This window comes from Solea solea, chromosome 17 (genome assembly GCF_958295425.1).
Source record: "Solea solea chromosome 17, fSolSol10.1, whole genome shotgun sequence".
In the NCBI taxonomy this organism is placed as follows: domain Eukaryota; kingdom Metazoa; phylum Chordata; class Actinopteri; order Pleuronectiformes; family Soleidae; genus Solea; species Solea solea.
This window is the reverse complement of record NC_081150.1, coordinates 14,624,463-14,652,214: the sequence shown is the minus strand read 5'-3', so window position 1 is coordinate 14,652,214 and position 27,752 is coordinate 14,624,463. Positions and strand designations below refer to the sequence as shown.

Sequence of the window (27,752 nt, the reverse complement as noted above, 5' to 3'; positions counted from 1 at the left end):
AAGTATGACTTCTTTCTCAAATCCCCACCAGGGCAAGGGTGCCCCTGAGCAAGGTACCCATTCCACATTGCTCATTGTTAATTGGACACTCTTAATTTAAGGAAGGAAAAAAAAACAACTTCATACAAAATAGACACTAATGTGGAATCATAGATTTTGTTTTTTATTGCCAATATGTTGAACACCTCATTATAAAATCCTGTTAATATACAAAGACCAGCAGAGCTGTGTGTTTCCATTACAGTGTAAGTAGATGCTACTCTAGTCCATGTCCAGAGAGAAGAGAGTGACATGTTGGTGTTTCACCGTCTGGGCAAGTCATTTGTGACACAAACTCTTCATTCTGGATAACACACACATGTAAAAGAAAGGTTTACATTTTTTTAATATAATCCAGAGGGAAAAAGGCCACTTTGGAGGGGAAAAAGCACACAACTTGTGCTCATCTCTCACTGTCCTTGACACAACACAGAACAGACAGAAATAAAATATATTAAACCTAAGTGTCCCAGTCCAAACATGGGACTCTGAAGACAGACGCTCCTCAGCATGTTGTGAACTAAAAATCAAAAGTACCAAGGATAGATGGTGATCTCCTTATCTGATTCCATGTCATACAGCTGGATCTCTCCTACAGTAAAAAATAATAATTTATAATTAAATCTTTTTAATTTAGTGACCTAAAGGAAAAAACAAAACGTATGGAACACTTCTATTACTTTGGTCAATATATAAAACCTTTAAAACACAGTAAATGTCTTGATCATTAGTAGATAGCGAAAAAAATATACAAACCAAGATGAAAATACCCTTTTTTAAATGTCCCATATACAGTATATATATATATATATATATATATATATCTCATACTTGATTTTAACTACTGTATAGCAATATTAAACATATATGGAAGTGTTCAAATATAATGGAAAACAAAAACAAACGTTTTTTCTGCGTATACTGTTTCTCCCCTTGTCGCAAATAAAGACGATACTTTTCTTCCTACACAACAAATGACAGACATCAAAAAAAAAAAGAAGAAGAAGAAGCCAGGCTTGGATTACATACATTCTATGTGCACATCATGAAATAATAATAAAATTTGGCTAGTCCCCCCCTACTTCATCATCATGATGATGTCCGGATAAAAATAACAATGATTTGGTCAGAACTCATGAAATTGCACAATCAAATACACAAATAAGATATTAAACACAAAAGAGGAGAGGAGGTTTTGGCACTAAGTTTTCTGACAAGGTCTTTGCTAAGCCCCACATTCTGACAGACAGACATACGACACAGGCTCACATCTCTGTACATGGTGCTTCTGCTGTGCTTATGGTGAGTGTGGGCGTGTGTGTGTGTGTGTCTGTGTGCTGATTTGTGCATCGATGCGCGTCAGCCCCGAGGAGAGCGAGATGTAGTCAACCGTTCAGAAAGGGGTGTGTAGCTGAGGGCCGGGGGCTTCTTATAAGGCCTCAAACTCGTCGATCCTCTGCTTGGTGTTGCCCTGTCGGATCTGTCGCAGGGTTTTGTATTTGTCGCGGCCGGCCCGGACGTTCTCAGAGTGAAGAAGGTCATTCTGGGTATTCTTGGTCTCATCACGCGCCTGAGCCAGCTCTGAGGTCAGCGCCTGAGGGCAGGGAAGGAGACACAGCATGAAATAAGAGGACAAGACAAACAACACTACTGCTTATACAAATCAAACCAGACTTGAGCACTGCCGCCATCTTTTATAGTCATCAAAAAAACATAGTTTTGTCTGAAAATAGTGGAATTGTCAGTAGAGAATAGAGTATTTTTCCACTACATGAAGGAACAACTGTATATACTGTAGTGTATAAAAAGAACGGGCTGTTCATGCGTCTGTCGCATGCACACAGATGTGAATTTAAACAAAGACGTCCACAAACAAGAGCAATGGACGCGCACATTTTTGTACTTTTTGCTGGGTGTCTAGTGAAACTCGGATCAAAGAATTAGGTCAAACTGGTTTTATTCACTTTGAAATAACTTTTAAATCTTTCAACATCCAGATGAAGCTTCTTTTTTTTTCCATTTCTTCTTTTGCCTACACACAAATTGAGCAGCATTAGCTGCTGTAAGGAATTTAGTGCCATTAGCTATTGTCTTTGTTGTTTATTTAAAAAACAACAAATTATAAATTATTTTTAATCAGAAAAAGGACAGCATTTACTAAAATACAAACTGATTTAAAAGAGATTCTGTCACTGACATATGTGGGATTTTGTCTCAGACTTAAGACGTTTTAAGACACTAGAAACAGTTAGCGGGAAATTTTAGTTACTTTTCAAACAATATAGATTTACTAAATTTGTCTTTTTGGCCCTAGGTCAAATGTACTTATTCTAGACACTGTTATAATTTGAACATTCAATAAAATGGTGGACAGTAATACAGCCCACAGCATAGTTAAGTCCGCTCACCCGCAGCTGTTTCTGGACACGCTCGTTCTTCTCGGCCTCGGTCAGGCGATCTTCCTCCATGCGGTGGTCGTTGATGCCTTCGATGTGGAAGTCGGCGCTGTGCGTGCTGACGTTCTCCTCGCTGTCGCTGTTGTAGTCCATGTGGTCGTACGCGGGGGGAGGAGGGGGCGGTGGAGGCGCTGTCATCACCATGTGCAGCTCCTCTTTAGTCTTCACCAGGTCATCCTGAGCTTCTTGGGCCTGGTGAGAAAAGTGGAACAATAAATCACTGAGGTGCATTAGAAATTTTTTTTCTGACTTCATTAGTTTCTTTTAGAGCAGAAAAATTACAAGCACCCACAGCCTTATTATGGGGTGTTTTTTTTTTACAGTTAAAGCGCTCACCTTGAGCTGCCATTGGTTGGCCTCATCCTCCTTGGATCTCCTGGCCTCCTCCAGCAGGGAGATCTTGGCTGTGTGTTCTGCCAACTCTGCCGCCTGACACAAGACAAAAAGGTAGATACAATTATACTCAAGGTTAACAACTGGGAAAAAAAAAGAGGGTAAATTAGGACATGAATTACAGGTAAAGTATTCTGAATCAGACACAATTCCTGTTGTTTCTAACAAAATTTGACTTGTGCAGTCCAATGTCTTGTTTATGTAAATACACCAAGCCTAGAAAGTAGCTACGTTTATTTATTGCATCCACCAGCGAATAATCTCATTTAATCAAAAACATGTATCAACACGTTAAGAGAAAGTGCAAAAAGCTTCAAGTGTGACTGAGGCGTGTGAACACTTCCTGATATCTTTCTGAAGAACAGCAAATATTCAAATTTATGCTCATTTTGGTCATGATTTAAAAAACTAAGACATTTGACAGCACAGCGATTTTAGCTCCATAAGCATTCTCAACTTGTACTTTCACGACCATGCAAAGCACAATAATGTGAATATGAAAAAAAAAAGAGGTCAATTCTTTGAGCTCAGTCTGTGGATGAAATGTAACCAGACTCTGGGTGTTGTGGTGCATTCTTCCTGACGGCCACAACAATGTGAACAGCTTTTATTTCACCAGAACTGAACTCGGTGTTAAACACCGTAGCTGTTCACTGCGAGCGTGCGTCGTAAAGACACGTGAAAGTGAAAAGGTTTGCAGCGAGACAATTGCTCCCCGCTGAGGTGCCATTTGTTTGCCTCCAACATTTTAAACTCCGATAAAAACCGAGACGTTTGTCAGTCACGGTCAGTCGACGTTAATCCACCACACAAGCTTCTTAGCAGGGGTTCAAGTATAAAAGGTGTCGCAGCAGGTGTCTGTGTGAGAGGAACAGTGCCGGGGATTGACTGCCACTGTCAAAGGAAACACAGCTTTCTAGTGGGTGGTCTGGGTGGGGGTGGGGGGGATGTAAGTCTGAAGTAAAGGGGCGCGATGCTACTCGCCTAGATGGTTTTATCTGGAGCTACACTAGAGAATAGACTTTTTTTTTTTTTAAATCTTCAAAGGTTATTGTAATAAAAGTTACTGGTGGAGCAAGACACAAAATTGAGGAAGTCTAGTTTTCAGTTTCTAAATGAATGCACTGTGACATTACAGCACTAACCAGCTGTTCCTGACTCTTCTTCTGGTCTTCGGCTTGGCGGGCGAGCTCCTCTTTAGCCAGCAGGGCGGCCTGACGCTCCGCCTCCAGGCGAGCGGCTTCCTCCTCGGCCCTCCTTCGCTCCTGCTCCAGCATGGAGGCTCTTTGGCGCTGGTCCTGCAGATCTAAAAAAAACACAGACGACGTGAGCGATATGTGAGACACATGCTGCTGCAAACTGCAGCATTAGCTTTTTTTTTTTTTGTACAAAAATGTAACCCATATCAATTCACGATTAACCTAATTATTATCCAGCCATTTATAATTTAGCATTTCCAGAGACGGAAAGCTGGGTCATGGGAGATTTGTTTTGCTGGTTTACAGAAATGGCAGTAAAATTAAATTAAGCACACATTTTAAACCCACTCTAAATCCACCATCAGTTAACCCCTAACGGCAATAAATGAAGTGTTTGCAAGAACTCTGCAAACACAACCTGTTAGCCAAGAATTTATCTACCCACATCATTTCTCTATTGTAATTATTTGCACACACACACTTGGTAATTTAGGGCAAGTGATGGATGAACCGGGTCCCTTTGTGCCTCCTCCCATCCCCTCGCCGCCCCCATCTCACCTTTCTCTGCCCTCTTGGTCTTCTCCTCAAACTGGTAGAGCCTCATCATCAGATCCTGCTTCTCTCGCTCCATCTGCTCCTTCTCTTGCTCGATGGCCTCTCTTTTCTTCTTCTCGTTCTCCAGCTGGGCCCTGCAGATAACACACAGCCGCCATGAGCCGACAAAGCGAGCTGACACACACTACATGATGTACAGTCACTGGGGAAAACAATAGTCACAGCCGCAGACTAGTATTCTGAATTTTTTTTTAATGATTTGCAGGTGACGCCTCGTGATTAAAAGTTGTACCAGTGACCTTTAATGACCATCAGCTTTTACGAGAGCCAGTAAAGGGCGTCATGGCAACAGCTGCTAGAACCACCAACATATTATGGTTGCATTCATTATGGATTAATTCATTTAAAGATCACAGATGAGAATTATCTTTACCTTGTATTCACCACACATACAAAACATTGTTGTTAGCTCTGGTTGTTTGCTTATTTTTCCCCACTCAGTCTGCGTCTTTATCATGAAATTACCCAATATTCAAATAATTCTGCCAGTTAACGAAGCATTAATGACAAGTCTTTTAAAAGTCGATATCATTGACTGTATAAACTTGTGACTTGATACAGTTGTTGTGTATCTGCTCCTGGTCTCTCTCTCTCTCTTCTGTCTCTACCTCATCTCTCATCTTTTCCTTTCTGTCCCCCACCTCTCCGCTGTGCCCCATTTTCCTTTCACCCCGACCGGTCGAGGCAGATGACCGCACATCTCTGAGCCTGGTTCTGTCAGAGATTTCTTCCTGTTAAGAGGGAGTTTTTTCTCTCCACTGATGCCTCGTGCTTGCTCATTATGTGAAGTGTTGGGGTTTTCTGCTCTCCTTGATGTTGTCTATGTTCAGTGTCTTGAGATAATGTATGTTATGATTTGGCGCTATACAAATAAAATTGAATTGAATTGACATTTTGATCTGCTCTTCCTCTCAGATCCCCAGAGTCCAAGCTTTGCACAAAGATGACTCATTTACTGAAAAACTCCCAGAACACTTAACACTTAACACATTAATTCTTATAAATCAAGGGGAAAAACCCACACAGTTCTGTTTGTCACTGCTGCTTTCACTGTTACTTGTAAGATACACTGCACTACAAAGTAGCTGAAACAACCTTTTCATCTTGAAATGATTCAACTGTTTCCTGAACTGATTTTGAGGCTTTGGTCAGATTGTTGCAGGTTTAGGTTTAATCATATTCATTTTGAGGGCTCCTCAGAGACTGCCTTGTTCCTTTGTTTGGACACTGACCACTGAGAGCTACTGTGTGTGTGTGTGTGAACTATAACGCTTTCAGTGGGGACCTGGTGATCTAATGGTTCTCCCTCTGGTATTTACTGTGTTGTCTGCTCACCACCGTTACATCACCATGTTTGAACAGCTGTAGAGGACAGACAGTGGGCCCGACAGCTGTCGCTGAGAGACCAGGGTCAACATCCATTCACTTTCAGTTCAGGCAATTCAGGAAGTACATTTCCCATACTTGAACAGGAATGTTGTTTTGTAACCCTGATGAATGGTCGTTCCACTTTACATATAGAGCAGCTGCAGGGGAAATATCTCTAAGCTGAGAATCATGAATGAGTGATGACTACCACTGGCAGAAAACTGTCAGTTTCAGATAAATGCTCTGCTGGGGCTCAATCATAAAAGGTGTGTGTTTAAAAGAAACACAAACATGCTGCAGGTCAGACAGTATAGGGAGTTTTACGGCTGTTTCATTAGAGAATGTTGATCAAACACAATGAAGTTTTTTCCTCTAAATGACGGCAGAATTGAGGAAATAAAAGCTTGAGCTGAAGAAAAAAAGGTCTATATGTGGAGTCTCTACATAAGGCAGAAAGACCTTACAATATTATGTATATTACAGTATTATGTATTATTAAGTATGTGGTGAAACATAAAATTGGAACATAAATTAATCTGTTCGGATTTTGGACAAATTTATAAACAAAATAATCTGCAAACTAAATGATAATGAATAAAATCTCCAGTAGCAGCCCTAAACTGCTGTAAAATAAAAGTTTAAGTGAGTGTGTATTACAAACCAGATACGAAAACAATACACATAAGATAATAGATAAGTTGTGTTATTGCTTTTCACATTTATATATTATTTTATGGCATATTTAAATTAGATTTTGACACAAATAACTTTAAATTGAGCAAAATTAAATCACTCGTCTGATTCTGAAACCCAAAATGTGCCAAATGACTCTTAAAAATGTGTGTTGTGCAGATTTCTGCGTACCTCTCCATCTGTTTCTGCTGCTTCTCCTCTCTGGCCTGAGCCTTCATCTGCTGCACCTCGATCGTGTCCGGCTTGCGGCGACGCATGTACAGCTCGTGGTTGCCCATGCACAGCTGCAGGATGCGCTTGTTTATGCGCAGTCTTGGGGCATAAAACACAAAGTCCTGAAAGACGGAAAAGAAACGCGAGCAATCAGAATGAGGGCAGAGAGAGAATCCCCTGCAACTTGACCAACGCGGTTTGCAGATACAGGCCGTAGTCCGACTAAGACTAGAAGGCAATCTGACAACTTGCCGAGCCCGAGTATACATGCGGAGGAGAAAATTGATTTATAATTCACCTCTGTAGGTGGCGCTGTATCTCTCTGCAAGCTAGTGCGTACTTAATCAGTTTCCTTACGTCACAGAAAACAAACGAGATGGACGGTGAGATGGATCGTGCTGTGGTTCTGTATGTTTTGTACCTGCTGTACATTAATCGTGATACAAATTAATGGAGCATGGCTCTTGTGGTTGCTGTGTTGTCCGAAAAAAGATGCCGCTACTGCTGTATGATTTCCGGCAACAGTATTGCAGTTTATACGTCGTCGTCGTTGGTGCATGCCCAGTTCAACTAAGCGTATACATGCAGGAGTAATCGGACTATGAATCACATTATCCAGGTATGTTAGTCCGACTAAGTCTGGTTTGATTTTAGTCAGACTAATGACACCAAGAAAACCACAGAGCTTAAAACTGCAACCAAAACTGCTGAAAATCTGAATACTACCTAAAGAGGTACTCACAGGTGATTTCTTGTCAATGGGCTTGATGATGAATTTCTTATCGTTGAAGGAAATGTTTCTGATCTCACTCCAGGGGAAGCCGATCTTTGGCGTCAATCTGAGGAGGTCACACACAGACGAACATGAACGTTAATACTGTGACACTGGGAGGAGAAGAAGAAGGAAATCATGCTACAAAGGAAAAATAACAGATTAATTCTTAGGATTCTGGGTGTCATTACATTTGATTTTGATATAAGTAAAACAGGGCACATTATACCAACTTTAGCATGTTTACGTCATCAGACACTACAGGTATAAACGATCAACAGTTAGGTTAGACAGGTTAGACAGTTAAAAAATAAACATACTGAGGTGAATCTTCAGAAATCTTGCTTCACAGTAAACCAAATTCTTTCTTTAAGTAAATCTTACATAAGATTTACTTTTTTTGAAATGAAGCCACTTCCCTGTTTTATGTTCTTACTAAAACACAGTGATGTAAAGCAACAAAATAAACATGAAAGGTTCTATTCAAATCTAGTTTATTGTTATCTATAGTTAGTAGTATAATACAGTAGTTTCACAGTTAGCTGTAAGCTCATTTTCATTGTTAATATTTCTAATTAGAGCACCAACAATAAGGCCACGAATCAAATGACAGATAAAGTATCTTTATTTTGATAATAAATTGAATCAATTGCTTGAAAAAAAGTTTGGATTTAGCTTTTTAGTAAGGGGATCTGCTGCTTTTTCTTTGACAAAAAAAACATCAAATTGTCGGACTGTTAATCAGTCAAAACAATTATAAATGGTATTTTCAAATTAAAGGATTAAATTAAGAACAAACGAGGCAAATGAATGAACAATCAAGTAAGTATTAGTTGGTAGATGGTGTAAGTTTTAAGTCAACATAATGAGTCCTTAATCAGAAAAAGCAGAGAGTAACCATCTCTCCAACTGAGTGAACAGGGATTCCTATAGATCCACTCTATGAGGGACTGTTCTGGGGTGTGGCTCCCCGCTCTGTTGTGCCAAACAGACTGAACGGAAGCCAATTCCATTCAACACAATACAAAGTGGTGCCGCAAACATGGACCAGCTCATAGTGTTGTAATCTAGAAAGGCAGCTCTCCACCTCGCAGCGAAACTCGCTCACTGTGAAACTGCGCTGCCTGACAGGAATTTCACTCACTTACCGACCCTGACACACGCTTGTGGAATTGAGAGAATGTTTATCTTAGGGATTGTATATTTCTATCAGTCATCTTTATTAAGCTGCACTTCATTCATGATTAATGTCAAAAGGAATTCACTGTTGTTCCTGGTACATTTAGTGAAAATAGGAACATTTCAGGTTCTGTTGCAATCTGGCTAAATAACTTAAATACTCAATTTGCCACTTAAATGTAATATAAATCATAAAATTAAATAGTATTTTCACTGATAATATCATTGATTTCATTAGTTATTAACATGACATGGCAAATTACTTGTTTAACCCCTTTAACAGTCTCAAATCCATCGGTTGGGTTAAGGTTAATTTAACTAATGACTACTTACATTATCTCCTCAATATTTTTTTTTTCAGTCAGTGTACTAAACTATTACTGCACTAAATGTTTGAGTCAGGGTAAGAAAAATATTATTTAGAAATATAATACAAATTGTTCAGAAAGATTTGTGGTAATTCACACTTTTTGATGCATATCCAACATTTAAACAGATGAAGTGTGACCTTTGACTACAGTTGTTTAGAAAACCTATAGGAAGGAGGAGAATAAGGAGTTAAACCAGCACCAGACTGCGCCTTGGCGAAGCTTTAGCTGCACTAATGCATTGTGGGCAGCCTGCTCTCATTGGAGACAGTGTTGTAGGTTAGCCTCACATTCTTAAGTGCTGCACAGCTTGAAAAACCAGTTAGCGTAGTCATGGTTACAGCAGAGGGCACAGTGGAGGAGAGGCCCTTTTTTTAAGCTGATCCCATGGAGCACATAAAAAGACCGAGTCACACAAGGACAGAAGAACTTTGTATGTTCCCTAACAATGTGTTTCTCACGCTTACAGGAGGTTTCATGTCAGAGCGAGGCTACGAATCGGGGTTAAAATGAGAGAACTCCAACACAACAGCAATTAAGAGCAATTAAATAATTTAGATTTGAAAAGAACCGCATGCTCATGTCAAACAAAAAATATCTTCCATTATAGGTTTAATTAAAAGCCTCAAATGACTCGCTGTGCAGTTTGTCACCATCAAGCTGTGTTCATTTCTTCCACTGTGACAAAGACCAAACTGTGCTTCAAGAGAAGTTGGCCTGTAACAGCCACTTCACTGTGAGAAGAGCTCCAAACTGAAGAGCTGCACTGAGCCAGAGTGCAGCTGAAAGGCTTTCCAGCGCAGGGTCAGTGACTGAAAAGTGAATGCTCCTTTAACACAGTGTACTTCACTCCTGTAACCTCACAGACCAGGCAACCAGCCACAGGAGACCTGCAAACTCATTTCACCAAACACAGGGTGATTATCTCCCAAACAACACGGGCAATCATGATGACCCAGACTACGCTGGATGCTGGTCAAACCCTGCCAGGTCTCAAAGAGGAGGTGTCTCATTCACCATGAGGCCAAACAAACAAAACAAATGATGAATGCAAAAAAGGAGCAAATGTTGCTGAGCCTTGATGTGGCAAAAGCTAGTAATAAGTTCGAGGTGGGGCTGTAAGATAAGGTCAAAAAGTTTATCACTAAGTTTAAAAATCCTTAATGGACAGAAAACAATATACCTTTGTTTAACAGAGAAACATTTCACATAACGTTTGATGTGATTGAATAGTTGCCAAGCCCTTATTATAGGAAAAAAAACTGGACTTCCATGACAAAAAACTATTGTATAGCACAATTTTTATGTGAATAATTTGTCATGCAAATGCCATGCATCTTGTATGTGCTTTGAAACCATGACGTCCTCCTGAAGCAGGGGGCACAGATCCTAAACCACATTATGAGATAAAGAAAAACAGATTTGATCATTTGTTTTACCGGATGATTAAGAGGCAGAACTGCTGAGTTTCAATGTTCAACTGTGTCTTTGGAGACAAAGAGGACTCTATCCATTTGGCCCTCACTGATATTTCTGTCATACTCTGTGCCGAGAAGCAGGAACAGTGATTAAGTGCAGACATGCCTTGGGCCAGTTCAGTTCTGTGTCACAGTACTGCCCGCCAGCAACGCGCAGAACTCAAGAGCCGGAACAGATGCTGACAGAAGGGCTGTTTACTTCAGGGATTTGGTCAAAGTACAATGCTTACTTGTCGTCTTTCTCATAAATGTTGAGTCCCAGGGCGTCCACTCCCAGCCACAGCTCTGTTCCCTTCTTATTCTTAATATCAAAGTAGTTGACTCCGTACATTTCGAGGTCCTGGGCGATCTTCAGGTACTCCAGCATGGCGTCCTCCCTGCAACAGATGTCAAACAATTAACGACACGATCAAGCCAACCAACTACAGCTTATAAATAAATATGTGTGGTCAAATGTGCTTTGGGGTGAAACTTACTTCAGCATGCCACCGTGCTCCTCGTGCCACACCTGGATCCTCTCCTCCCACTGTTCTCTGGATAACTTGTGCTGCTCCAGGACTCTAGAGAGAAAGACCATCTATTATTGTTGCCGTTTGCGTGTGATAAGTAACATTACGGAATCCATTTCCCTGTCGGTGCATTGTGCAGAGGCAAAGTGGTGATTTCCCCGAGGTGCAATGTTATCCTTTTCTGCACTAGTTTGGTATTTTATTTACTTGTCTTGCACTGCAGTAGGAGGAAAGGTAGAATGGGGTGCGACAGTGGCAACTGAGCTGTGCACTGGAAAATCAAGAGTCAAGACTGACATGGTTTGAACCTGTGCAATAACCTGTAGATACATACACATAAAGTCACCTTTGTGAAGTAATTGCAGACTTTTATCATTATTTCTATTATTACCATGTATTTATAACATGTGACATGACTGAGGCTAAACTCTCTCTGGACTGCTGTGGTGCAACTGTTGCTCTCTGCCTTTTTAAATTTTAATGTGTACAGTATATGTGTGCAGTTATACTGGGGCAGCCCATGGCCTAGAGGAAGGGGAATTTGGTTTTGTCTAACATGAAACCTTGCCTTTTGATCTAGATTTAACTCGAGCGACATTTGATAATCTCTCCTGTACCTGTGTGGGAGCATGCGTTCAGAAACCAGATATCCTGGCCGGTGAACTTCTTTGTCATAGTCTCCAAACTTGGCCTGAACGGAGTAGGAGGCCAGCAGCACGGCCGTCTCTGGCGGGCAGTAGACCTCGTCGCTGAGGATGCTCTCCTTCACCTGCAGGAAGAAGAGCTTCTGGGTGATGTCCTGGATCAGCTCCTCCGACACGTCCTCTGGGAAGAACTTGGACCGAAACTTGAACTGAAGCGGGTTCTCTTTCTTCACGTCCTGTGATGACACCTGGAGACACATTAAAACATAGTTAAAGGTCCAGTGTTTAACATTTGGGAAGGTTTACAGGCAAATATTGAATACACTACCCATACGTTTTTTGGTAAAAATGTTTTACTACTTTACTATAAATACTTTTTGTAGCTATAGAAAGAGCCTTGCTTTATGGAGGCCACCATTTTGTGCCTATACTGCATCTGTCCCTATCAAATAAATGCAGTAAAATAGCATCACTAGTGAAAAAACAAAATAATCTGTGAACAAAAGAATCACCATCAGCACAATACGCAGTGACAGTATATACTGTGGTGGTTGTCGGTGCATCAAGCGCACGTAATTTCTTGGATACGTTACGTTACACAAGGAAATCTATAATTCTCATTTAGAGGGAAAAAAATTACTATAAATCTCAGTATGTGCTTACACAATGTACCTGTTTTTCCTCATTTCTACAGCTACTAGTCATAGGGAAACTGCTATGTGACCGTGAATATTCCAGTTTTGTGAGCTTTGTGCTGATAAGCTGCAGCACGGTGTCAGCACACACTGCTCAGCTAACTGCGTGATCTTTGTCTATTACTGTAAACATGTTAGTCTGTGGTTAATTCTGCAATATTAGTCATTTAAGTCAAATGTATATTCTTCCTGATATAAATCGAAAAACGAAGATTATATCTTTTTTTGGTTGTTGTGCCTTGCAATTTTTCCTCACAGTTTCCTGTAAATACACAGTAGGCTTTGTACAACTTAAACAAAAGCTGTAAAAAGACTCTGGTGAGTAAAATTACTGAAACTCCCCTCTGAGAGATTATTAGTGCAGACTAATACCTCCCCAACACAAACAGAAACCAGAACTGAAATTCAAAATTAGGAGCCATGTCAAGCGGAAACGTACATACAGTACATACATACATGGTGCAATATGGTGGCTACTGATTGACCGAGGGGCAAACAGTTCCGAGTTCTGATTGCATCGTCCTTATAAAAGAACGCATTCCTTCCCTGTGACTTCACTGTACTCCCAAAGAAGAAGTGTTGCAAAAGCTGGTAGTGGTAAGTAGTGATATACTTTATATAGATATAGTTTGGATTCATTTATGTCAGTTTGCTACCTGAATTACAGTAGATTTGGGTAGAAATGTACTTACTGCAATGATAAAAAAAAAATTACAAAAAACTAACTTGTTTTAGAACATATCTAAGAAAATTCCTCAGCCGGTGACTACTCCAACCAGCAAATAAAAGAATATAAGCAAAGGATAATAGAATATACATATAAGTGTGTACAAAACAGTGCCTCATTGATACTAAGACACGTAATTAAGTAGAGTGTGCGTGATTTCAGCCGGATCTTACCTTTTTGTCCAGTTTCAACCAAGTGTAGTAACCTTTGCCATCCATATACTGTAGTCCGAAATACCAGATCTCACGTAAGCCAACGGTTTTCACCACCTGCACAGAAATAAAGGGAAAGTCTTAAATGTCTCGTTTTACTGTGTTATGGCTGACAAATGCTGATTTGGCTACATTTTCCAAAAGAACCAACTCTTCCAAGAAAACAGATTATGAGCTGATGATATAACTGATATTAAATGACACTACACCTCTACGCCTTAAAAATAATGAGTATGCGGAGGGGGAAAAAAGGCCTTTGAAGGCTTTGTGAAAGATGCTGGCAACAATCTAACCTTAAGGCGACATTCTCGGGTACCAGGTTAATCCGGTGGGCAACCCTCATTGTATTACACGCTCCCACGCCTGAGGTATGAATTTGATCAACCAGGATAAAGAGAGTATATTTAAAATGTTCCATGTTTGTTCTCTGCAGCTATAGACAATGGACTAATCTCAACAGATAAGTGTATGTCTTGAGATTACAGTCTACGGCTGCAACTAACAATTGTTTTCATTGTGGATGGATCTGCTTATTGATATTTCGGTAAATGAGTAACTTGTTTGGACTTTCTGACGAAGGCCTCAGATCGAACACATGGGTATATGTATTTTAAAAGGCTGTACATGACAAAGTTCAAGACAGTGTCTTGGAATTATCTTTTTTTTTCATAGCTGATTTATTCTACTATTTCACTCATTTAAGCCCAATATTAGGGTGAATTATTTAGAATGCAATTCTTATATCCATACATTCTTGTGTACCTTTTTTAGTCTATTCTCAAAGCACCCGGAAGACAAGCAGTATGTACATATATTGCTATCCTAATATAAAATCAAGCAGCTAGTGAAATAGGTCTTATTAGGGTCTTGATGTTGCTTGTTTTAGTTTGTCACTGAAACACAGAGACCCAGTTAAACTTGTTTTTCTATCACACTGGAATAAGAAAATTGATTACTTCTGTAACTACTCTACATCAGCACATTTCATTCTGGACAAATTCCGAGAACTGTCCTGTAACATTATGTTACATTACTTTACAGAAACATTTATCGCTCTGTGTTGCAAACAACTCTTGAACAAACTCCCCTCATTGTTTCACCAGTGAGAAAAGTAATACAGTATCAGAGGAGGGCATGCTGGCAGCCTGCAGTGAGAAGGGAGTGAGAGAGTCTGGTCCGGCATACAAGACCAGTTTCTCTCTGGCAAAACAGCAACAGCCACAACTCATCATTATCATTATTATTATTATTATGATGAACATCGAAAAGGCAGATTATGCACACAGTTTTAATTTCCACCGCACTGGAAACAGTGCATGGCCAGGCTTGGAAAAATGTCTCTAGATCAGCAATTTTATGACCGTTTCAAACTAACTTTGCCTGTGTAACTGAAGAAGAAAGTGAAAACCCAGTCTGAGATCTGGAATAATCACTTGTGCTGCAGGAGGAGCTGCCATTTTCCACTGGCTTCTGCGAGAAACCTCAACGACCAGAGTCTCTTTATGGCCTTCGGAGAGGCAGAGTTATTTTCCTAAAGCCCCATGTAGGAATTCATGATTTTTCAAGAGTATGTGCATATGTGTCAGACCCTATTTGAATGCACCCCTGCTTAACTCCCCACCCAGTCACCAGGTGAGATGTTAAGATGTCTGAAAAAAACCTCAAGTCACCACTCTGGCACTCTGGTCAAGCCCATCCCCACTGTCTATCTCCCACTAAAGGTTAAAATTAAAATCTACCTCTCGGTCTTGGTGGCCGACACAAAATAAAAGGGTAGCCTGACCAGTGGGAGTAAAGATGAATGGCTTTCATCGGGTGGATTGCATTTACAGCAACATCAACAACCACTCGAATGGGGCCTGTAATGAGAGAGCACTTCAGGCTGCATCTCACCAGCAACGAAACTTATAAGGCCCCTGAAAACAATCAGCCTCTTTCATGATGGTCCTGCGTCGGGGTCTGCAGGGTCGAGAGGCAGAGAAAAAGTGCTAGATACCTGAAGTGTTTTTCTCAGGGGGCTAAGCTTCTGTGGAGAGTCTTGGTACTGCCTCAGAAACAAACATCTTTTCTCAGGATACCTTACCAAACCTTCAGTGTCTTTTACTTCGGTTGAGTAATAGATGAGAATTTGCTACCTGCAGCAAAACGGTGTGCACACTGTATCTTTAACCTGCTGATAGAGACACGGAAAATGATACAGTTAATTAGAGGAGGTTTAAATCGGAATCTAGGAACACAGGTTTCAGTATAGTGACATCACAGCAGCTGGTTTGACAGGGTGCCAGGACTTTTTAATGGGCTGCCGTTTTACTCCGGCGCACTTTGAGAGCTTTCAACATCTCAGATATTTCTTGTCAGTAAGATGACTTAAAAGCAGAAGACGAGGAGTTTTACTCGGTTTTTCCAGTACAATTTAAGACTTTTTAACACTTGCGAATACCCAGGAAATATTATCAGGTGATTATTATTAAGTAGTGTCCTAACTAAATTCACATGAATATAGAACCACACAAATCTTGAGGCCCAGTTCTTAAGAGTGCAGCTTTTTATGAGCCATTATAAGCCGAAGCACACGTCTATTTAACTCTGGCAATGATTGAGAAACACGATAACGCAGTGAGAGCTTTGCAGTCAGGTTCAAATCTCTACAGATCCCATGTTCACCGGCTCACGGAGCTAAAGGTCTGCAGCCTCGTCTTCTCACAGTCATCTGTCAGAGAGGGAAAGTTTGCAGTCTGAGTTTTGGGGATCACGGGCCGTGTGGTGAGCCAGAGGAATGCCACTGGTCTGAAACTGCATTACTCACTGCATCCTCCGAGCTGAATGACGAATTAAGTCCTCCAGCAGCTTAGAAAGGGGAAGGGAGGGGCTCGCCCTGACGGGCCCCAAATAGGGAACTACCAGCACAAAGATGAAAGATTGCGTTTTGAGGCGGCGAGTGGTCTATTACTGTCAGACCACACATTCATTATGACTGAAGGGAAACAGCAAAGAAAGTGTTACAAAGACAGTGCATTCTGGTTTATTATTGCAGAATAACGTGTAGAAGTATTTTGGAAATGTCAGTTGTGTCCAAATTTCCAGTTGTTGTGTTTACAGCTGTTTGCAGTTTTTTGGGGTTTTTTTCTTCCCCACATGTGGGTTGGGTGTCTAAGAGAACTTGTTTCATTTATTTTGCTCCTAGCACCTGTCAGACTTGGATTCAGTTCAAGACATAGTGATTAACTGATTTTGTAAATGCTGATGTGTTTTTGACGCGTGTTTAAAATGAATCCCACTCCAGCTTTTAACCAAACAAAGTAATTTGTCAAAAAGCTGAAAGTAAACTATATATATATATATATATATATATATATATATATATAGAGAGAGAGAGAGTTTACAACAGTACATCTATTGTAAACTGTGATGGCTCTTGATATAGAGCCATCACTTTATACATATATTTTTTTTTTATCATTATTATTATTTATTTTTTTAATTGCACCTCAAGGCAAAATGAAAAGAGCAGCAGCACACACTCACATGGAGGTGAAACTGCATGTGGGTGTGTAGGGGAGTGGCAGGCGTCTCTCTTTAAGAGCGGCATGACGGGGACTAAGGCTATGATCAGCATTGACCACACGGGCCACACCAGAGCTCACATTCACTTTGAGAGTGAGCTCACTTTTGTTACTCAGCATTTCCACAGAACCTGTCGAACACACTGTGACTAATATGCAGACGTTTGCAGCTGAGGCAACAGTTTCAAACTGAATCAGGCCTCTCACTGAGTTCAGGGACACGTCCACGAGCAGCAACTCCCAGAATAATTCATCTGTAGCAGACTGCTCAGATAAGCCATCAAGCTAAACAGACTGTTTCCCAATCTCGAATAAATAAATAAAAAAAATGTTTGCACCACAGTAGAGCAGCGAGCTGTCTGACACAGGGAGTGGGTGATGATCTGGGGCACATCTCACTGAGAGAGCCATTCTAACAAGTAGGCACCAATATTTACCAACAGCTATAAATGGAACGATGTCAAAGGTGAGTGGCTTTCTCTTTCTCTGACGAAACCACAAGTTAAACCAGAATACACTGACATAAAATAAAAAATATCACATCATTTACAACAAACTCAGTTGGGTCTTAAACCATTTCATGTAGTCACGCTCAACATTACTGCATACAAATGTTTTCTTTGTGTTTGGAACCAAAATGTTCCCCACTCACAAGAGAATCCCCAGACGTGCAGCCACAACACACACACACAGGCGGCTACACTTGCTATTGAAAAACGAGTTATGCAGGAAGTGGCTAAAACAATGCCTTTCCTCCCCCCTGTGCTGCCATACAGCCTCGAGAGAGCTCACGCTAATGACATGTCATCTACATTTGAATTTTAGGTGCAACAGCATTGACAAAGAGGAAGAGAGCGAGTTAAAATAAAACTTTACTCAAAAAAAAACAATAGCCTAAGTGAGCAGTTCAGCGGGGAAGTTCAGGTTAATAATAAAATCTCACGTGGCATAATTCTGGTTATTACACAACTTAATATACTAAAATGAGCAAACATTAATAAACTAAATTAAAAATTCAATACACACCTCAAGAAAGAGTAAGGGACAATCAATCTGAGGTCAAATGTAAGCAGTGTTCATTTACAAAAAAATGACAAAACAAATCTGTATTAGAAGACAAAGCTACATTTAACAAGAAAATGGTGTGAGACACTACAAAAGACAAGGGGATCACTTGTCAAATTATTGATATTTCCTGAAAAGCAAGAGAGAGAGGAACAACCACAAACGAAAAAAAAAATATTTTTGTGGCCACACCTCACTCTGTAACTTCCTCTGGGATTGTACAGTAAAATCATAATAAATCACTAATTCCAGTTATCATTAGTTCAATAAATGTTCCATTTGTTCTCGTCTATGTTAGGCTGACAGTATTCACCACAAGAAACCATTAACATGTCAGAATCCCACAGATATACAGTAAGTGTATGCATATATATGACCATAAGAACTTACACTCGACCGGATGGTGTTCTCAAAACCGTTAAAAAGGTGAGTGTGTAAACGCTGGACACTTCTCAACCTCAAAAGTCACCATCGAGGCCATGTAGCAGAGGTGAAGAGGGCCAAAATCTAAATTTCACATTATCGATGCTAAAGGCAGTATCATTTGCATGTAGCAAAAACATGGGGGCAGATATATGAAAGTAAAACAGACCATCAGTAATCTGTGTTTTAGGTTGTTTCATGTTTCTAAGACATTCCACTTCTTCATGAACATGTGGCGACTATTTCCTCTAATTTGGTGACAAAATTAGAGGAACCGCAGACTGTGATTGATGGGAAACTTCAGCATCCAATTTGAGAGACAGAGAAAGAGACTGAGAAGGACTCTTGAGGCCAAAAGCTCCTCTAATCTCATCTGCAGGAAATACATATTCGGGCCTGGGTGTCGTGAATGGAAGGAGCTCTGAAGAGGCGATCATGAGGGCAGTCACCTGTTACTTCATGTAACATGCATCATGGTAAAAAAAAAAAAGGCTGTGGCAGGTTGTCAGTAGTTTGTAGTAATGACTAATGATTGAACTAAAAGAACAGTAACCTGGAAACTCATTGATTAACACGTTATATGTCATTAGTTTTATGACCATAATCTTCCTGCAATTGCATCATTTGATTTGTACTGATCTCCTCCCTGTGTATAAACTCAATTATAAAGATAAAACGCTCCACTAAAATAAATGTGATACCATATTTGCACTCATGTGTTTATGCGACTGTCACTGTACCTGGTCAAACAGCTGTTTGCCGGTGGTGCTGGGCTGGATGGCAAACTCCAGCTCAGCGTCCATGGTGGTGACGCGAACATTGACCTGTGGAAAAACATGAGGGGAAAAAAAGGAGTTCAGAAGCCGAGTCAGAGCAACAGGGACGACCAATACGAGGTACTACAGAGTGCTGCTTTGATGTGTGAGTGTGAGTGTGAGTGTGAGTGTGTGTGTGTTTGCAGAGTAAATACACAGTGCGCAGTGTTTATCTCTGAGACAGACCGGCTGAATGAGTAGATTTCACAATGTGAAACATATGATAGGACAATACCCTTCACTGCCCTGTAATAAAACATTTATATCCAACACCATATTTACGGGCTGGCTAGAAATATCACGTGTGTTATTATGGACTACATGAGGCAGCTCCCATTCACAGGAAAATGGCAAATGTATTCCTGTTTAATGATTGATAAGAATGACCTGTTCATACAAAGAGGCAGCCAGCCTCACTGGAACCTGAAACATGGACAGAAAATGTTGTGTCCACTTACAGAGATCCACCCCAGTGATTAACGCACATTACAAATATACAAATGACTGGCGCACTACACAAAGGTCAGTTGTGTCCCATAATATGCGATACAATATTCTGTATTGTAGGTGGCATCTGAATTTCACACAAAGGCCTCACAGCGACAACAACGCACACAATATTTACAATAACTGCTTTGAGGTAGCGCACACACTAAAGTGCTTTCCTGTGCGTATAATGTCAGATGTCTCTGGTATTTGCGGGGTTTTATGAGAAGACAAAGACTCTCCCAAGTATTGACTGAACTTATTACAGCCCAGTGAAAATAACACAAAGAGGTTAGTGGACACAGTGGGGAGAGAGAAAGCTCGCCAACATAACACGCCAGTGACATCTTTCAACTCCAGCCCATTGTGAGCGGCACTGAAAAAAAATCTCAATGACGCCCACTGCTAACCGTCTGGTGAGTCAGAGCACCATCGACTTCTGTGAAGATAGTAAGCTACACAGGCTGAACAAGTCAGTGACCAACTTCAATCCTGCAGGGAAGGCAAATCCTATCACTGCATTGACTGGAAACCACCTCGCCAAGGCACGTTCCAGGATATTAGAAGACAGTTGTCTAGACAGTGGATATTAAAGGATGCCCCATGGGATTAAAAACTTCAGCTATATAATGGCAAACTTTTTAAACGGATGAAAATTAAACTGATGTCGCACTCAGAGCCCCCAGGGAGGTTGTAGTTTGGCCACATGTGCACACAATTTAAAACTCTTGGAATGAACTGCCCGGCAGAGCAGCTTGTACAAGCTTCAAGACACATCTAGAAAGCAGAGGCAGCAGGAGGGGGAGAAAGTAGGAACACTGCATTTACTTTACACAGCAAAACAAAGCTCCCCTTTCAGCTGCAGCCTCAGCCCCAGCAGCCCCTTGCTATCATCATCTGCATCCTGGAGGGGTCAGATTCTCAAAAACAACCCAAAAAAACAGCAGCAACAGAATAGATCAAAACCTTGTCAAGGAAGCCACATCCTTCGCGTAAAATGATTATTGTGCATCAACAGCAGCTCTGACACTTCAGGGTTTTCTTCAAACTTCACTTTATTTATAGCAGCTAGAGAAACACCTAGGCACCGAATGGAACATGTGAATGTGTGGAGCAGAACTGCAAACAGAAACCACAGAGCGAGTGAGTGATATCCGATCTCAAAAAGAAGTCCTCCAGCAGTAACTCACAATAAACTGAGGCCATTCACAGAGGTAAAGAAAACATGACACATAAGCTAAAAATACACTCGGCAACGACCCAGAGTTCCACAATGAGCAGATTCAGAGTAAAGTGCAGGCGTTCATCTGAACCATATAAAACCCTGCTAAACAGGTAATTACTGTAGTGAGCAGCCCAATAATATTAAGCACTGGCTCGCAAATCTAGCCCGTATTAGTGACACATACAGATGTTTTTCAAAGACTCCGACGAGGTACAAAGCCGTGGCAACCAAGAAACAACAGCAGCAACACAAACTGAATGGTAACCAAGGCAACTCGGAGGAAAAAAAACTAGATTAATGTCATCATTACGATCAACATTGTGCATGGTATTGATGGTAGTTTTTAGAAGTGTGGTTGGATGAGGTATTGACACGTCATCGGCAGTGACTTTGATTAACAAATGAAGGCGCTCTAAAATAAACTGATTTATTGGTATCGAGGACCACGTGCCGCACATTGTATCGCACGTTACCCTGTGATTCCCACCCCTATGTTCTATGATTTATTTCACTGCTGGAAACTCAAGCTTGTAAACCACTCACTCTCCCGCAGAAAAGTCCAAAGAGTCAGCCTGGTCAGTGTTGATAGATTATCAATACCTCATATGACCACACTTAAAAAAAAAAAAAGAGAAAAATATCTATATTGTTCTCTTTAGAGCGATATATTAAAAAGGACAGTTCAATATTTTGAATAGACTTATTCTCTTTCTCGCTGAGACTAGTTGACTAGTTTGATGGTGTTAGCTTAGAATAAAGCAACAGTTAGCATGGCAGTGTCCAAAAGAAGCTCAAGCTAAGCTAACTCAGTGGGACTACACCTTGATGTTTACTATAAACACACACACACACACACACACACACACAAACCATCAACATACTAGACAAACTAGTTCACTGTATTCCAAACAAAACATAGAAACGTAATCATTACAGCCTTCTGTGTTTTCTTTTGTTTTTGTCATTTGCTTAATTTTATAATAAGAAAAAGAAAATATTCCATTAATACAGAATCCCTCTCTTTAAATTGCCAAAAAGGTGTCCAACTATGCCAGCAACTGCCTTAATGTTTCGTTGAATTGTCCAAAATAGTGACAAATAATTTGCCTACGGTCAAAGGTTGCTTCTTGAAATTGCTTCTTTGTCTGAAAAATGTTTTACAAGACATTCACTTCACTAGCACATTAACTGAGATGAAATGATTCATTGACAGGAATTGGAAATATTCTGCAAAATGAAATCGATCAAGCCATTCACCAAGACCAGCAAACATGTAACTGAAAAGCTGCCCTACAGCTTTTACAACGGCAAGGTTTAAAGTGCCGCTCTGTGTCACGTTAGAGGAATGAGGTGTTTGTCGCCTCAGTAGTTAAAGAGTGAATAGGCTACACTGCATTCTTCAGAGAACACCAATCAATATTTAACCCCCCTGCATAGTTTGCTCGCCTGTAACACAGTCTTTTACAAAGAGAGTTGCCGTGGGGACACAACTGAGGGCAATATAGCCATAAATGACTGCGACTATCTGAATGTAGAGCAGTGGATGGAAGGATGGAGACGGAAAAACCCACTGTGGCTTTCATCAAGGCTTGTGCCGATTGTTGAGAGTAGTTTCCCCCCCAATGGTGACCATTTGGGGATTCCATCAATCAGGACAAGAGAGGGTGTTCCGAACATGACGGGAGTTATTAATTATTTAAAGAAACAAATACCAACAATAGCATTAGACATGAAAAGGAAAACACCCATACATGTTGATTGTGACCACACCTTGTACTGTATGGTTTGTGTCATGGCACCGTGACCGCGAGGAAACAGGATTCTGGGAGAGCCGAGGATAACCATCGTTTCCTGCTGACAATGTGTCACTCAGATGATATTATGTGAAACATGAGTCAGAGACGCTCGAGTGCAGGAGCCTTCACTGCACGTCTGATCTCATCCAACCTCCCTGCCAGCACCGATCGTCTTGGTGCTTTGAAATAAAACCAGTTCCTCTTTACCAAACGCACCACAATGGAATGTAAGATATCACGCCAGGTATCTGATCTGTAATGGGTCAAACTGTGTTAAAAGGTTGCTGTGTCACTCAGAATGAAACCTCAGGCAAGTTCACAATTTTATCCTTTGATTGAGTGTTACTTACTTCAAATAAAAACAACTGTGGTGATATGACACTGACCATTTTGTTTAGTAGGACATGTCAGGAGTGAAGATGATGAGTTACAATCACATCCAAAAGGAGTGTTGGTGAATATGCCAAGGTTTTTTTTATCACGAATACATTTCTTCCACACAGAAAGGGCATTTTGGGAGCCCTGAATGGGAAATTCTCAAAATGCCACCCTTGCATTTTTTGTGTAGATAACCAATACGCTACTTCCGTCATCATCTTCTGGTGTTTGGAGATTGTTTGGTCTCTTCGCTTTATGATAACTTTTATTTTCTTTCCTCAGTCACCCTGTCTCGGTTTCTCACTAACTCATAATAAAAAGCTTTATGTTGCGGGTAATGTTGCTTAATGTCTTCTTCTCTGGTTTTGGTGTAGCGGCACTACAGCGCCACATATGGGCCTGGCGCATGTTATACAGCATTTAGAATCATTTGGGGTGTGTTGTGTGGACTGAAGACATTTCCTTGCCTTGTTTTATGATAATTCAACTTTTTTTATTTTGTAAATTTTTACGGTGACAGTGACTACGGAAAGCCTGTCTTATCCCTTTGGATGCAACATTGGCAGTAAATGTGAAAAATTAGGAATTACACCGTAATCATAAGCAAGCTGATATTAAACCATGGATATTTAGAAAGTGAGTTGAATTACGTATTATGTTTATTTGCAGTAAAATGCTAGTACATGGCACTAAAAGAAAGCAGAAGGGATTTAAACTTGTGTTGGAAATATATTCATAATTTTCATCAATTCTTTCCTTTCCTACTACTTGTAATGTTTCTGGCTATTGACACACTTCAAACTGTTTTAACGTTTTATTGCTCTGAAGTTGTGATATGACCCCTCATTTATTTGCATATCTCATTGATAAAAACTTGGAGTTCACAGTTGATTAAAGCTTCCTGTTGTTTAGGTGACATTGGACAGTGAAGGCTGGGGAGAGAGTGTGAACTTCTTGATATACATGAGAAAATAAAATCCGTTGAATATTAGTGTCTTTTAAAAAAAAAAAAAAAAAAAATAAAAAAAAAAATGTTGTTTGGTGGCAACAGGGCAGCTGCTATCAGACAGACATTTCCACAGCGACGCTCATGACAACACAGACGCCATTCTAAACAAACCCACAACACACTTTATATGATGCTGCTGCTGACCGGGCTTACGTCATTGTCATCACAACACGCCGCTCTTTTCAGCAGCAGCTCATCTGTCATCATGATCTCTCACAGTCCTGTGTTTCAATCATGTCTGGAAATGTGTGTTTTACTCATTTCTCATCACTTTTTCCCTTCATGCTGTACAATATACATACACCATTATAGACCGCCTACGAGAAGTTTCCAAACACTGAGCTGCGGGAGGAACGTGCGGAACATGTGCAGCTAAATTCTACGTAGCAGTCAGGGTGGGGCAATGTGAGTCAGGACTCCGCAACTTCACCATCTTTTCTTTAGTTTTTATGCCATAAATGGCATAAAGAGTGTTTGACACAGATTTAATATGTCTCCGTTTAGCAACAGGTTCAACGAGAGGTGGTCTTCTTCAAGAATGTGAACAAATACAGAATAATTCAAACAACAGTATGGATCCTGTGACCATGTCCACCTCCTACAATGTAAACACACTATAAATGAATCACTGCTTATCTGTGTGTGTGTGTGTGTGTTTTTCCAAGAATTAAAGTCTCACATCTCTGTCATAGGATGATGTACATATGACACACCCCTGGGATATAAAGTGAGCATGTGATTTGAATGGAATGACCCTTTAACAGAGACCGTGTTAAATAAGAATACTGTGTATGTGTGTGAAAGTGCGAATTAAGTTCAAAAATCTAATTAAAAAGTGATTCAATATTATTCCACCAAATTAGAAAAACTGAAATATGTTAAATGAAATGAGAATTACATGTTAGCTTGAATTTTGAATTAACTACAGGCAGATTTTCACACAAAATAACTACAATTTTTAGGTCACACTCAAATCAGTCAAAGTCACTTAATTATATTTTTGTGAGAAAACGAACACTAAGTACGCTGTTTCACACATGTGAGTGAGTGAGTGAGTGAGTGGGTGATACAACAAGCAGAGAGTGAAAATGTGAAATAAATCAAACGCTTTCTTACCGCTTTCGGCATTTTTCTGTCCTGTTCGTGGCTCTTTTGCGAGGAGCTGTCGGGTTTTCTTCACAAGAGGCGTGTGTTTATGCGGCTGAGCTCCTTTCTCACCGTGTCTGTCTGGAAGCAGAGAAAAGAAGAGAAACGAGTTTGAGCCACTTGAGTGTTACTTAAACCCGGCGGAGAGCAGCTCGACACTCCTGAATCACGATGAATCACCGACACTTCCGTCAAGCTGTCAGCAGGATGACACGACGGCACCGGAAACACATCTGCCTCGCATTCAAAGTAAAAGCACAAATGTCTCGTTTGGTCCACGAACCGAAATGATTCACTTTTATAATGATTTATTTGTTACATGGAGCAAAAATCCACAGAAAATATTCACATTAAAGAAGCTAAAAAAAGAAAACTTTTAATTAAATCAAACCGACAAAATAGTTGAATAATCTTACAACTTTTTTGTGTCCAATACCGATATCCCAAACTTGTGTATCTATCAATGCGGATACTAATCCGATACAGTCATTTTAGACCATTTATGAAATTTGAAGGGTTATTTCACAAGCATACTTCTCCCAATATTATTCTCTCAAAAATAAGAAATAAACAGCCCAAACACAACTCATCTGAAGTGCTTTTGCTTATTGTATTAATCAATTTGTGTGCATAGCGAAACATGCGACAAAAGATTAAAGGAATTCCAAAAATCTTATATGTTGCAATGCTTCACTATGCACACACGGTAAAATTTAAATAAAAATCTGCAAAAACATTTTAGCTGAGTCAGGTTTGGGCTGTTTATCACGACAATATTTAGTTTTTGAAATGGCTCAACACACTAATATCAGTATCGATAAATACTTGAGTTTATGATATCAGTATCATACACAAGAAAAGTGGTATTGTCCCATCCCTAATGAATCCAATAATTGTTGCAGCCGTATACAGATCAAATTTTCAGTTATTTAAACAGTTCCTTCTATGTAAAAATTGTCTTGCAAAGTCATCATTTTTCACATACTCCTGTATTCGCTTTATTCTGAAATCTTCAACAGGAAGTCCTTGACTTGGATTCTACTTTGACGCGTTTGACTCATGTAAGCATCAGGCAGGTTAGGTATGGTCCTCACTCAGCTCAGTTGGCCTCACCCACAGGCTGTGTTAAAGTTAATAGTCCACACCCTGCTCTGTTTTACTCTTCTTTTTTATTTTTTTATTTTGACGCATTCATTTGCACACAAACCAACACCCCAGTTCACAGTGGAGTGGAGACAAACATGACACACGACCGTGTTTGTTGTTAGAAACACAAAACAACATTGTAACACAGGTGACCATCAGTGAAGACAAGTGACGCTGTTACACTGTAAATGTTAGCCGTGATAATCTCCACAGAATATAATCTCGTTTATCTCTCGTGTCACTCACTGTAGGCTCACACACCACACAGCTAAAGGGGGAAACAACCAAAGCACAGCAAACAAGAAAGGACACCTTTTCACTTCAGGAGAGCAAACATTTACAACTGTAAAACAATAAATAACAATAATACAATTGGGGAAACTGAAGGTCTGTGTGTGTGAGAGAGAGAGAGAGAGAGAGAGCTAGTGCGGCTACAATACGATGTGCTTCACTCACTATAATCCCACAGACACCTGTTTTGAGATGTGTATCCTTTGTGCAGCGCAGACACAAAGTGCGCGGGAAATAAAGTGTGCACATGTTTTTAGCAACAACTTCTGTGGACTTGTTCAGCTACAACAAACAGTTCTGTTTACCTAAAAACACGGAGAAAATCTTACCCAAACTGGTGTGATTCGCGACACGACAGAGTCTCTCACAGGCAGCTGCAGGTTTCCTCCTCCTCCTCCTCCTCTTCCTCCTCCTGTGTCTGTGCTCAACCAGGAGCAACATGGCGCTGCCTCTGCCTGCTGTTCCTGCTCTCACCGCCAGGCTGCAGGGGTCCACAAACCAGGACCCGCAGGGACTCGTCGGGCTTTGCACACAAAACCAAACACAGATTCATTTTTGTGTCAGGGACAGACATACACATAACACAGAAGATTTAGCAGCATTCGTTCACTTTAAACTAACACACAAAATAAATATTATCATTATAGGGTATAAGTAGGACATATTAAAGTTTAAAAATCACATTTACAAGTGAGAAGTGACATCATCAGAAACAGAAAGTAACCTTGAACCTTTGACTTTGACTCTCTGCATCTTTAAGTTAGAAAATAAAGTAAAAAGTAGTAAAAAAATGGCCATAATCCACACAAATGTAACAGGATATATATAACTGCACATCCACATCATGTA

General features: G+C 40.3%; 1 protein-coding gene across 1 annotated transcript; it reads right to left on the bottom strand.

Moving 5' to 3' along the window:
* Window positions 1-142: 142 nt before the first annotated feature.
* Window positions 143-27,319, bottom strand: ezrb (ezrin b). The gene is made up of 14 exons (XM_058613828.1): window positions 27,233-27,319; window positions 25,437-25,547; window positions 19,352-19,435; window positions 13,522-13,617; window positions 11,900-12,174; window positions 11,250-11,333; window positions 11,004-11,150; window positions 7,719-7,815; window positions 6,935-7,098; window positions 4,646-4,776; window positions 4,034-4,194; window positions 2,832-2,924; window positions 2,448-2,687; window positions 143-1,633 (listed from the first exon to the last, which is right to left on the bottom strand). Exons 2-14 carry the CDS (start codon window positions 25,446-25,448, stop codon window positions 1,469-1,471), a joined length of 1,749 nt encoding a protein of 582 aa, XP_058469811.1. The 5' UTR covers window positions 25,449-25,547; window positions 27,233-27,319; the 3' UTR covers window positions 143-1,468.
* Between the last annotated feature and the right edge of the window lie 433 nt (window positions 27,320-27,752).